The sequence below is a fragment of the Lagenorhynchus albirostris genome, chromosome 14 (genome assembly GCF_949774975.1).
Source record: "Lagenorhynchus albirostris chromosome 14, mLagAlb1.1, whole genome shotgun sequence".
Classification (NCBI taxonomy): Eukaryota; Metazoa; Chordata; class Mammalia; order Artiodactyla; family Delphinidae; genus Lagenorhynchus; species Lagenorhynchus albirostris.
In genome coordinates this window covers 24,825,908-24,839,713 of record NC_083108.1, presented here as the reverse complement: position 1 = coordinate 24,839,713, position 13,806 = coordinate 24,825,908, and the positions used below count along the sequence as shown (strand labels likewise).

The 13,806-nt window shown below is 51.8% G+C and overlaps 1 protein-coding gene across 10 annotated transcripts in view; it reads left to right on the top strand.

The window, feature by feature from the left end:
- The window catches only part of CTIF (cap binding complex dependent translation initiation factor), a 304,577-nt gene that overhangs the window by 114,624 nt on the left and 176,147 nt on the right, over nucleotides 1–13,806 (top strand). For all 10 annotated transcript variants that reach the window (XM_060170359.1, XM_060170358.1, XM_060170351.1 and 7 more), the window contains one exon: nucleotides 2,750–2,825. In XM_060170359.1, coding sequence (XP_060026342.1) covers nucleotides 2,750–2,825 — 76 coding nt within the window. The remainder of the gene's footprint in view (nucleotides 1–2,749; nucleotides 2,826–13,806) is intronic.

Sequence of the window (13,806 nt, the reverse complement as noted above, 5' to 3'; positions counted from 1 at the left end):
AGTTTGGGTGCAGCGTCCTGTAGCCACTTTGTCGCTAAGCCAAGAAGTGTGTCACCCTTGGAGCCCGGCCTTTCTGGGGATGGACTCCACACACCCAGCCACAGCAGCAGCTCTTGGAAGTAGGGTACCACTCGGTTGCCAAGGCTTCCCGCAGCCCGTGTTTCCACGGAGGGACAGAAATCAGTGGAGGTTGTTACCTTGGAAACCCTGTTGGCAGCAGTGACTCAGCTGGTCTGTAGCAACCTTCTGCCCTTGGAACCTGCCTGCCGTCCCTCCAGGGAGTTCTGAGCCCCCGACAGGGCGGGCCTAGGGGGACAGTAGCCCTCCTTGCCGACCCCAGGGGCTGATGAGGTGAGACTGAAAGGCTGTGCCATGATGTATTAGGCTGGTGCCCAAGGGTGGTTGGAGCCAGAGGTGTGTTACATGTTCACATGACCTGGGGGAGGGGTGTCAGCCCCAGAGTCCCCAGTTCCCTCCCCGCCACTGCCCCGGCACGCAGGGAACACAGATGTCTGTGAGCAGGTGGTGTCTTCACGGGCCAGCCTGTCTCTACCAGGCAGACTTGTTAGTTGAAAGGCAGCTGGATGTTTCCAGACCTCTCTCCACCTCCTCTGCAGCCCTGCACATCACCACCAGGCTGGAGGCTGAAGAGGCAAGAAGTCCCCTTACACCCCTCCCACCCCATCTCCACCGGCCAGAACCCAAGCTGTGCTCCCAACCCTGGCCTTCCAGCGCCATCTTGCCCCTTGGCCCCCTCCCCCCACCCCTCTGCAGCCGCAAGAACCCTGCCCTCCTTGCTGGCAACACCCTTGGGCTTAGCCCCAGGCCTTTGCCCTCTCCCTGGGACGCTCTGCAAGATTCTCTGCTGGACCATCGCACGTCCCACCTCCCCCCGCTCCGCCCCAGGTTATTCTAGATGCTGCTCCTCTGGGAGGAGCTGCTCCGCGTCGCACCTCCCCCACCCCCCCAGCCCCCCACCCCCCTCACCTCCCCCACCCCCCCCACCTCCCCCACCCCTCCCACCCCCGCGTCCTCGCTTGCCACCGAGCAGTGCCACCGCGCTGTGACACGGAGGGCGCAGACCAAGCCGGAGCCCCCAGGGACACAAGCGTGTGTTGAACGGGGCATAGATCCTATCCCCCACCCCTTCCCCCAAGCTGTGCTGGGTTTTGTAGCCACCCCGTTTCTCTTCCTTGGAGTTTCAGGGTGCCTTCTGTGCACGGGACTTTCATAGCACTTATCTCATGCTGCCCCCTACTGGTGCTCAGGTTCACTGCCCCGTAGATGGGCATAGGCTCCTCGGCTAAGAGCTGTGAGCTGTCTGAGGGCGGGGACCACGTGGGATTTATTTCCCACGACTCCAGGAAAACGTGACAGGTCCAAACACACGAGAGGCTTGGCGGATGTTTGATCAAATGAACTAATTACTCTGAAAGTTGAGAGTTGCATTAACTCTGGAACTGGAAAATGCTGCCACCAACCCATCAGGTAGCCCTCACCATACCTGATAATAATAATAACAACAAGAATAACAATACATAATAGTAATAGTAACTAATACTTACCGTGCACGATGCGTACACCAATCCAGGTTCTAACCGCTTGCCTGTATTATCTAAAACTCACCACAGCTTAGGGAGGTAGGAGCTGTTATTCCTTCAACAGATGAGGAATCTAGAGGCCCAGAAAAACTGAGTAACTTGCATGAGGCTGTGTTGGCTCTAGAATCTATGCTATTAATCAGTCACTGCACTGCTGCTCTGCCCCAATAACAATAACAACCATGACAGTAAATATAACAGTCCTAGTAGCACTCATATATTTACCTTATTATTTGTTTTGTTATAATTTTACTGAATTATTGCCTGTATTTACCATGATAATATATTTTCTACATATACCTTTATTATAGCGTTTACTGTATGCTGGGCACAGGTCTAAGCACTTCAATACATTAACTAATTTAATCCTCCAACCACCTTGTGATGTTAGGCGCTAGTAATTATCCCCATTTTACAAATGAGGAAACTGAGTTACAGAGAGGGAAGGTGACTTGAGCAGGGTCACCCAGTTAGTAAGTGATGCCACTGGGGTTCCAAGCCCTGCAGTTCCAGAGTCTGCACCCTCAAATATGTGGAAGGTGTGGGCCTTTGCCAGTGAATTGGGGTCAGCACCTGTGGTCTGAAGGTGTGCCCGCCCACAGAGGACATGAAGACAAAGCATTGGCATCTGAGCGGGCTTGCTGGACTGGCAAAGTCAGGCCCGGGAGGGAGGAATCCCTGTTGGAGGCCTGTGTGCCCTTGAGGAAGTTGCTCGATCTCTGTTCATTTGCTTTCCCCTTGGTGTAACCGGGCAAAATGGTGGGTTTTTGCAGGATCTGTGATATGCTTTGGGGTGTTCATTGGCAAGGAGCTTAACTTCTTTGCCTGGAAAGGTCAAGGGGAACTCTGGTATCCTTCACCTCCCTAGGGGATGGATGCCTTGTTAGTGCCTCTGCCCCACCCCAGGTCCCACATTCCTGCCTGCACAGAGTCCTTTGTCCTCAAGGAAGGGCCTGTGTTGCAGGCCTGAGGGAGGAGAGCACTTCTCCAGGGCCATTTCCCCCAGGTGGGACAGGCTGATTCTTCGACCTTGAGGGAGAGTAGGACCTCGTGTCTCCTGACCACCCCTGCTCTTCCTGCTTGCTGGGCCTGGACAGGATGCATGAATGAGCTGTCCTTTCAGTGTTGTTATGTTTTTTCTGGTCCAGGTGTGGAAAAGGGAAGCTGGAAGATGGGGATGGAATCAACCTGAATGACATCGAGAAGGTCCTCCCGGCCTGGCAGGTAGGTATAGGGGCAGAGTCTCCAACAGCACCCCTCCCCCTGCCCTCGGCCTAGTCAGGGCCTAAACTCTCCCACTGGCCCCTTGTTCCTGCAGGGTATAGCTGGATGTACTGCAGTGGTAGGTGGGCCGGGGTGGATACCTGCCTTGGTGCAAAGTGTCCCACTGTGATGTGTGTGTGGCAGCCTGTGCTCAGCTGTGCCACAGGTGCTGGTGGCAGACCTGACGTGGATGAAATGGCCCATGCACTGGCAACTCAGCAAACTGGGAAGCTTTTGTCCCTTGACCTGAAACGTCTGAGGTGAGGCAACCTGCAGCGTGTTCCGGTGGGACTGACAGGGCTGTCATGGTTTCAAATGTGGTCAGGGCTATTTTTAGGCCTTTGAAAAGTGGAGTTGTCCTGCCAGCCTCCAGGTGTCTGCTGTGCTTGCTGGTTTTGTCATTGATTGGACTCCTTTCCCTGAATCGGGCCGGGCTCCAGGACAAGAGGATTACTCAGCAAAGAGACAGCAAATCTAGGTCCCTAGATGCTTCTGGTGCTGGACTTTGGGCAGAAGCCGTAGGAGTGTAGCTGCTTCCGGGAATGAGGCTAGGCCTCCTGCAGAGGAGGGGAGCAGCAAACCCTCCTCCATGACCGATCCTGCCCCGCGTGACCTGCCACGCACTGCACTCACCACGTCACGCTTTCCTCTCTCTTCCCAGTCTGTCTGGCTACGTCAGCTGCATCCATTCTTCTCTTCCAGCTCCCTGCAGGACTTGCCCACTTTTTGGCTGAGTGTTTATGCCTTGGGCCTATTCATGGGAGGCAATAGAATGAACAGTCAAGGCCTCAGCAATCTGATTGGGATGTGACTTGGGCTGGGTTTTCCTTGTGTTTCTTCCACTTGGAGTTTATTGAGCTTCTTGCATCTGTAGGTTTACAGTGTAGGTTTATATCAAATTTGGAAAAATTTCAGCCATTATCTTCCTCACCTCCCCCAGAACCCACACTCTGCAATTCCAATTATATGCGCGCTGTGCTTCTTCATATTTTCCCATGGTTCACCAAAGCTCTGCTTTTTTTTTTAGTCTTTTTTTCTGTGTTTCATTTTGGATAGTTTCTATTGCTATGTCTTCAAGTTCACTAATCTTTTCTTGCAGTGTCTAATCTACTGTTAATCCTGTCCTGTATATTTTTCATTTCAGATATTATATATATATATATTTTTGGTTATCTTCCATTTCTCTCCTCTTCATGCTCATGCTTTCTCCTATCTTCTTGAGCATATGGAATATTTTATAGTAGCTGTTTTAATGTCCTTCTCTACTAATTCTGTCATCCATGTCATTTCACAGTCTGTTTCTGTTAACTGATTTTTCTCTCGGGTATGGGTTATGTTTTTCCTTGCATGCTTGGTAATTTTATATTAGATGCAAGATATTAGGAATTTTAGGGTGTTGGATATTATTGTTATTAATTAAAATATTTGGAACTTTATTCCAGGACACAGTTAAGTTACTTCAAGAGTTTGATCCTTTCAAGGCTTGCTTTTCAAGCTTTGTTAGGTGGGAAGCCTTTAGAGCAAAGTTTGCTCCGCTACTGGGTCAGTAGCCTTCTGAAGTTGCCACTCCATGCTTTATGTCCTAGGAGGTATTTCCACCACGTCAGCTGGGAATACAAACTATTTCCAGCCGTGTGTGCTCTTAGGGGATTACTCCATCAGTGTGTTGCAGGTAGCTTTTCACCAGCCCTGGAAGTTTCCTCACATACATGCACAAATTGGTGCTCAGCCAAAGACCCAAGGGCCTGCAGTTTCTGGATTTCTCTCTGTGTGCAGCTCTCTCCTCTCTGCTACTCTGCCTTCCAAATTCTAGTGGCCTTGGACCCCCTGAATTTTGAACTCTGTCCCCTTAACTCATTGAGACCACCTGGCTCTCTTTGGACTCTTCCCTGCCTTGCAGACTGGAAACTCACCAGGCACCAGGCTGGGGCACATGTAGGGCTCACCTCATTGTAAGGGAAAGTGTGGTGACTTGATGGTGGAGAAACCTGTCAGGCTCCAACCTGACCAGGTGATCAGGGTTGACATCATTAGTGTGGGGTGAGTGGACACCTGATGTGCTGCACGGAGAAAGCCCAGCATCATTTCTGGGGTTTTCCTGCCAAGAAAGCACAGCCTGCCTCTGGTCCTGAGGAACCAAATGGAAAGGCCATCTTCTAAAACTGCCTGGACGTGAAAGACTGAGGAATCTCCCAGATTGAAGGGGATTGAAGACGCAGACAACTAAATGCAATATGTATTCCTTTTTGAGATCCTGGACCATAAAGAAATAGAGACCTTGTTGGACAGTGGGAGAATGTGAATTGGGGTCTGCGGCAGTAGTGTTTCTTGGCTAGAAGTGTCCTGATTTAGGGGGCTATATGATGGTTAGCTAGGTGAGTGTCCTTGTTGTTGAGGAACACACGCTAGAATATTTGCGGGATATGTGGCCTCATGTGTGCAGCGTGTCCTCAGATGGTTTAGAGAAAGATGAATGATAATGAGTGTGTAGATCCCCAGAGGGAGAGAGAAACCTGAGTGAGGGGGTGGGGGTGGGGGGAGGGGCTCTTTGCACTGTTCTTGCAACTTTCCTATGCTTGAGAGAAAAATTATCAATAAGGTCTAGGCCATGATGTGTAGGTCAAAGGCACAGAGTATCGGCTAATGAAATACCCTCTGGCCTGAATCTGTACTGAATTCTCACAGCTGATACAAAGGTAAAGTACTCAGCAATCGCTACTCTATCGCTCCATCCCTAAATGCCTACAGCATTCGAGATTGATAGACAAAGTACATTTGAGAGACACCGACCTAGGTGAGGCGCCCCCTGCCTTAGGAGAGGTGTTGACCCCTCAGTGGCCTTTGAGCCAGAAGCCTGGGGCATCCTGGCCGGAAAAGTTACAGGTGTGACCACATCTCCTGTTGGGTGACTGCCTCCCAGCTCCTTGGGGAGCACAACAGCGGGCCTTTCACTCCCACTAGAAGGGAGAGGGAGCCAGGCCCTTACCTGGGGGAGGCAGCGGAGTGCAGGGGTTAAGGGCTTGGTGTCTGGACACCATGGCATCCTGGCCACTGACTAGCCAAGGGGTCGGGCTAGTTCCTTACCTTGCTCTGCCTCCTTCCTCCTGTGTAAAGTAGGATAATAACAGTATCTACGTCCTAGGATTGTCTGGAAGATTGAGCACATGCGTTCACCTGAAGCACTGAAAACACTGCCTGGCACATAGGAGGAGCTCCCTCTGCTGGTGGACAGGCTCTGGGGCTCCCCACTTTCTTAGGAGGTGGGGGAGGGAGCTATTTCCTATACCCCATCTCCACCTTGTGCATTTGTCCTGAGCGGCAACCCAAGGAGTGCAGAAAGGTTGCATCAGAGGTCACGAGAGTCAAAGGATAGGCGTCTGCCACAGACGTGCCAGTGACCTCCCTTCTGTGGGCCTTGGTTTACTCATCAGTAAAATGACACAGTTGAACTAGATTAGAGGTTTGCAACCTGTAAAGCTCTGGGATTTTCCAGAGGCGTCTCAGGGGTGCTCCTGGAGTGGGGAGTGGGGTGGCTGAAGAAGCAGGCTCGAGGGGACCCCCACGCAGGCTCGCCCAGAACAGCTCAGCCCATGTCTCTAAACCAGTCTTCTACAAATGGTTTCATTAGACGATATGGTTCCACTACTGAACAGATTTTGAAAATCATCTGACCGAGGTCCCGCTCAGGTTTCATATTCTAGGGTTTTCTCTCTCTCAGAAACGATCCATCAGCAAACGTTCTTGGTCTCTAGGGACTGCGTGAGACATCAGCTCTTAGAGGTGCTGGGAGTGGAAACCTACACCCCTGGTCTCCATGCCCAGTCAGGATCCACACAGGGGACGGGCTTTGATACTCACACACACCAACACTTTGAACCGGCTTTGCCCTCAGAAAACTACCAACAGACAAGTCCCTGAGCAGATCTACAGCTTTCTGGGTCCTACCCTAGATCCACTGTATTAGTTATCTATTGCTGTGTAATAAGTTGCTCAAAATTTAGCAGCCTAAAACAATAAACATTTGTTACCACACCCCGTTTTTGAGGGTCAGGAATCTGAGAGCATCTTAGCCAGGTGGTTCTGGCTCAGGGTTTCTCACAAAGCTGTGATCAAGGTGTCATTTGGGGCTGCAGTCATCTGAAGGCTGGACCGGGGCTGGAGGACTCACTACCATGGTGGCTCCCTGCCATGGCAGAGGGCAGGGGACTCGATTCTGCCCTGGCTGCTGGCAGAAGTCTTCATTCACATGAGCCTCTCCATAAGCCGCTTGAGTGTCACATCATGGCAGCTGGCTTCCGCCAAAAGGAGGGAGGAAGGAAGAGAGACAGATAGACAGACATAGACATATCATGGGTGAGAGAGTGGAGAGCTTCCAACACAGAAGTCCCAATCTTTTTTAACCTAATCTGGGAAGTGACGTACTCTCACCATGCCACAAGCTATATACGTTGATTGCACAGACCAACCCTGGTACCATGTAGAAGGAACTATACAAGGGTGTGAATATCAGGGGGCAAGGTCATTGGGGGCCATCCTGGAGGCGGGTGACCACGCCCACTGATTGTACCCAGGAATCTGTATTTGTTAAAGCATCAGAATATCTGCAGTTTTATCAAAATTATCCACAAGAGTTGAAAAGTTGTAGTTGATCATGCTCAGGGCTTGACGTCTCTTTGGGGTGTTTGCATTTCATATGGTACCATTAGGACAAGGCCAACAGGCCTCCTGGTCCCAAAACATATATCTCTGGTGGTAGAATTTGAGGTCAGGTGAGAGAGCACGTCAGGGTGTTTGTTTTCTGAATTTTCCTAGTGTTCTAGACAGGGCTGGCTGGTTCCATTGTTTGGCCTTGGGGCCTCAGGGTCAGCTAGCCTAGCTATTGGCATTTGGGGTGGGACAGATCTTAATTGTGTGGACCTGTCCAATACGTACAGGTATTTAATGTTCCCGGTTTCAACCACTGAGGAGAGTGGGGAGAGGACAGTCACGGTGACCACCAAAAACACCTCCCATTTCCAAATACGTCTGGGAGACAGCATGCTCCCAGCTGAAGACTGCTGAATGGGAGGGAAGCCCCACCCATAGCGTGGGGACCCCAGCCCATCCACAGCCGTCAAGGGCCTGAGCACAGATGAGTGGGCTTCCTAGGGACTGTCTTAGACAGAAGTCAGGCTTTGAGGAGAAGAAAGAAACCTAGAGCCTCCCCTCCCCTCCTGGAGGCAGGAAGGAACAAAAATAGGAGGACGCAGGGAGAAGGTTGGCCTGAAGCTCGTTGCCCACCTGCTCTCCACTTCTTTCACCCAGAAGAAGAGAGGCGGATATTTGTCTTAACGTTCAGTCCATCCTTCTGCCTATGAGTTTCTACCATCATTTCCCAGCAGAACTTTGACATGAACCTGATTATGCTCTTGTTGGTGTGATAACCGGGGCGTATGTCTTTTTTTTTTTTTTTTAAACAAGACAGAATTTTTCAATCATCTGCTGTGTTCAGATACTATAGGCCATGGCATGATATTAAACAAACCCCCAAATCTCAGAGGCCTCACACACAGGATATTATTTGTCACTTACTGAGATTTCTGCTGAGGGTCTAGCTACCTTTCCAAAGCAGGTAGCTCCTTTCCAAAGCAGGGGCTCAAAGGTCCAGTTGGATTCCGTTCTGTGGCCCTACTATCTCAACCCACAGTACCCAGGTGGCCCTGGCAGGGACAAAGAGAGAGCTGGAGGGTCATGATCTGGGTCTCAAATGCTTTGACCCAGAAGTATCATTTGTACTTAGCCCATTGGACAGAACTAGTCCCATGACCCCATCCAAGGGCAAAGGGACTGGCGGAGAAAGAGGCAGTCGGGTCAGCAAGGGTGCTTCTGCCCTGATTTCCTCTTTCCTTCACTTGTCCGCCTAACTCTTCTTCATGGACAGGGGCTTTGCACCAGCCTTTTAGAGAGAGAGAGAGAGAGAGCTGCATGGGATACAGTTGCCAGGAGGGGCACAGTCTAGAAGAGAAATGAGACATGTGCTCTGATGACAGTAGAGCAGAGCTGCAGCTATCAACGCCTGCACGAACGCTGGTGCCTTGCCCAGGTCAGCGTCCCTGTAGAGGGAAGTCTGGTCCCCTCCCTGAATGCTCCATCTGCCTCTCCAGTGCCATGCAGTGTCTGCAGCCTGGGGCTTGAAAGAATGTCTGCGTCAGGAGCCGAGGGCCCCTGTGGGCCTCCAACTTAATGCCTGTTGTAGATCTCTGGGAGCACTAGCTTGTCTCTCACTGGGAGTCACACATGGGGCACATGTCACCCTGAGTGGTCCTCGGTGGGAGTGCCTCAGTCAGAGGTCAGCTGCTGATGCCTGGGTGCCTGTCCACGGCCCCCTCCGGCCAAAGCCAAGGACTCGATCCCTGGTGGTCCCACCTGGTTGTATTTGCACAGTGGGCAATAAATCCAGGAACCCCACTGCTGGGACTCAGGCCCCTGGAGCCATCCAAGAACCTGAGGCAGCAGGGCAGACAGTAGGTACCCACATCTGCCAGGAAGAGTTCTCCACCCATAAGAGGCGTTTAGTTGGTCAGTAAAGGCTGATGCTGGTGATGTTGACTGTCCCCAAGGTCTGCCTCCCTGTAGTGATAGTTGAGGGGGAAGAGCGAGTGAGCTGGGCTGGGTGACAGCCAGAAGCCAGATTTCAGCATCCCCAAACTCAGCAGCCTCAGGTGAGCTGAAGCTAGCTTTGCTCCCCAAGAGCTCTGATTGGGAAGGGCAGCTGGAGTCCCTGAACGTGGTAACATGGATTCAGGAGGACATCCATCATGGTTTCAGGCGGTGAAGCCACCGGGCAGGGCAGAAGCTGACACCTATACAACTGGGCTTAGAATGGAATCCTGGGGGTCCCGCCTGCATTTTTGGCACCTCTGTTGTGAACCGTGGAAGGCCGTTGGCCAGCCTGCCGTATTGGCAGTGATGTGGACATTCCAGCCCCCATCATTTGTAATCCCGCTCCCAGGGTGGCCCCAGGGTCAGGTATGGCAGGTGCAGAGGGACGGATGGCTGCGCCGTGATCTGCTCCCACTAGAGGGCACCAGCGCGCCGCTCTGGAGACTCCGCAGTCACATTTGCAACGGGAGGTCCCTTGTCCCTAGCAGCCAAAGGTGTCCTTGCCTTGCTGGTGCTCAGCATGCAGATACGGTGCTTAACATTATCCCCAAAATGACGCAGGCCCTCCAGGCTCAGGCCTTCTCCCCAGAACAAGGGAGAAGATGAGGCAGTGAAGGAGGCAACCGCACAAGTGAAGGAAGTACCTGTTTGGTCCAGGTGTCCCCTGCCATGCACAGGCCTGACATTCCTCCAGGGACCGCCCCCCCCCACCTCCAATCCTCACACCCCTGGGAACACATGGCAGCTCCCAGGAGGGCACACCCATTAAGCCTCTATCAGCTGCACAGACGAGGAGGGTGCTCACCCCACGGAGTGAGGCGTGCTGGTGGCCTTCCCCGCACCAGACGGTTTCACCTGGGCCTGCAGGGGAGAGACCCGCCGGTGTGGGGCTTAGAGAATTACAGAGTGCTGGCTTCTGCCGTTGGAAGGACAGGGGCTGGCAGGCGGTGCTGAGGGGATTGATGGAGCCCCATAATCTTGACTGAGTTCAGTGCAAGACAAGGGAACCGAATCTGAATGGGTTCTGCTCTCCCCTTGCGCTCCCCTCTCCTCCCCTCTCGCTCAAGACCTCCAGCGTAGACACCACCCTGGGCTCCTTCCCCCTGAGGTGTGGTGACTTGAACAGTTTCTCCTCAGCGGCTCCTCAGGCCCCTGCAGAAATACTGCCTCTTTATTCCACACACGGCCCTGGATGCTTCTGCGTTTTAAACAAAAGGCCAGTTGAAAGACATTGTTGTTGAGTTATCACATGTCTTGCCTAAGGCTTTCTGAAAGGACACATTTTGATCATTTTTCTTTGAATTCTCTGTCAGAAACGTTTCGCCTGCCGTCTTTTGTCTGACAGTGGGAACTGCATAACCCAACTTATTTTGTTTTCCTGTTAGGAAATTTTGAAACTAAATTCTGTGTCTGTCTGCAGTTAATTATGAGCTCACCCTGACCTGGTCAGGTCCGTTGCTCTGATCCTCTGGTGACTGACCTAGTTTAGTGCAGTACATGATGTGTAGGCCCACTGATGGGAGGTCGGCATGGCGCGCACACGGAACAAAGAACGTGGCTAAGTCGAGTGGGATTTCTGGCCTCCTGGATGTGCCCAAGTACTCTCTTCACGTGGGACCCAGAGTGAGGACAGGAGACCAGCTAAAGGAGGGGGACAGTGAGGCCTGGGGTTAAGCACCCCATTTACCCGCTTGGCCCCGAATAAAGACAGGTTGAGAAACACCCCACCCCACCCGCCAGGAATCTGAGGGACATGTGAGCTTTCAGAATGAAAATCACTGAGTGCTCGGAGGAATAAAAACGGTGGCAGATGCGGGAGCAGCCTTGTTCCTCCAGCAGGTGGCGCTGTTGCAGTGTGGACTCAGGGTTGGTGGGAAGGGGCTGCCCCACACTGGATGGAAGCGGCTGGAAGCCCAATTCCCAGCCCTCCAGATGGGAAGGAGTGACTTTATCATTCCCTAGAGCTATACCAGCCCTGTGGCCAAGTCGTCTGGAACTTCCAGGATATGCTAACTCACAGGCATGAGGATTATTAAAATCATGTAAAAACTAAGTCCCCCCTCACAACCCCAGGCCTGCGCCCTTCCACAAATCCTGCTTCATGTCCGTCTTGGTCCCATGGGGGGTCCGGTCTGACTTCATTAACTGAGCCCACCAGGATTGACTGGGCATCTTTCTGTGGGCCAGGCATTGTCTTAGTCATGATGGACTGAGTTTAAACGCAGGGGCCGCTGCCTTTTCAGTGAACCAGGACATGCAATTCTCCTAATGTCCCTGTAATGAGCATCTAGCAATGAATGAGTGCAACGCAGTGCAAACACTGGCTAAGTGCCTTCCAGGCTGCAGGAACTGTGACGGTGCTTTCTTTTTCTTATCTTACTTATCCTCACATCGTCCCTGTGGAGGGTGTGCTGTTACTGATCTCCTTTTACAGACGATGCTGTCTCTGGTCAGATGTCACCCCCATTCCGTATTCTCCATTCCCACCCACCCCCACTTAATTTTTCTCCATAGTGATCATCACACGCATGCTTTATTTTTGTGGTCTGCCTCCTCCACTGGAATGTTACGTTCCATGCGGGCTCATATAGGTGCTCATTAAATATTAGGTGAGTGACTAAATGAGCCCTGACTTGCTCCTATCCCAGAGGGACTCACCCCCAGCACCCCACAGTCCTTCGCAGGGGCTCACGTAAACCGCGTACCGTCTGAGCTACGTGTCCGCATGTATCATCTCTGAATTCTCGTAACTGCCCTGTAGAGTATAGGTACTACTATTATCGTCATCTTGCAGACAAAAAAACCGAGATCAAATACCTGCCCCAAATCCCATGGCTTACAAATGGGGGAGTGGGATTGGAATTCAGGCAGCCTGGCGCTCCTTTGTAAGGAGTGACGGAGGAGGAAGAGGTGATGGAAAACCATTTTCTAATTCTAGGTGACTGTAGTCACGTACAGCAAGTTAGGGGTGAATGTCATTTCCTTAATAAGCAAGAACAAGAAAATGGACATCTTTCTTTTTTTTTTTTTCTCTACTGCTGTAGGCACTAAAAATGGAAAGAGAGGAGGAGGGGGTGGGGTGAGGGAGAGAGGAGCCCCTACTGACACCTTTGACAGAGGAAGAGATGTTTTTCCTTTTTTTTAATCGGAAAGGTTTCCAGGGGCCTCTCCCCAACCCCTGCGGACTCCAGATCCTGCCCTGGCTCTGAGCAGGGGTGCTTACCTAGGAGAGCCCCTCTGCTCTCTGGCCACCCTCCCACCCACCCGGTGCTTCCTCCCTCAGGATAAAAATAGGTGCCCATACAATAAAGGAGGAGACCAGGACTTCTTCGATCCATGGTTTCCTGTCTGAGACCACCAGGTAGCAAGGCATAGGCAGTGTGTGCTGTGAGGCCAGCCTATTTTTACTTTTGTTGTTTGGGAGTATTTTTACAAGAAATTATTATTTGGGGCATGAAGAGTTTTGTTGGGGACAGCTAGGAAGGTTCCTGGGAAGCGGGCGACTGGCTGAGTCTGGACCAGGTTCTCACAGTCTCGGGGTGCGGGCAGAATGCAGGGGAGGGGGGACTGGAGGTGGCAAGTGCTTTCTGGCTCTAGGGCGTCCCCTGAAACATCTGCCTCCCTTATAGGACAGCCTCAATTATCCGTAGCACAGTTAGGGTCTTAGACAGGGGTGGGCAAACTGTGGTCTGCAGACCAAGTCCAGCCGTCCAGCCTGTTTCTGCAAATAAAGTTTTATTGGCACATGGCCACGCCCATTCATTTGTTCACTGACCGTGGTTGTGTTTGTGTTACGAGGCAGAGTCGAGTAGCTGCAATATGGACCCTACCACCGTCGAAGCCTAAGTATATCCGATCTGGCCCTTTACAGGAAAAGATTGATAAACACTGATAAACAGAAAAAAAGCCCCGAGAGTTAAAACAGGTGACAAACAAGTTCATTCACTTGTCATCCGAGAGGCCTTCGGTTCTACACGCAGAACATGTTGGAGTTCATCCAAAATGATTCTCTTCCAGCTCCCATTTCTTCAGCTGTAACATGGGATCATATACGGGTTTGACTTTCATTGCAAGGCTTTGCTGAGGGTCACAATATAAACCAGGTCGTATAATGACCAAAAAACACTCTACAGGTGTGAAGTGGCCTTACTAAGTAGCTCAGTTACACCTGGAAGCAAGCACAGAACTGGGGAGCTTGACGGAGAAGACGGGAACCATCCACACGTCCCTCCTGTGATTTGGGGGCGGCAGTTGCGGTGGAGGGACAGAGATTAGGTTGTGTTTCCCCAGCTCCTATGAA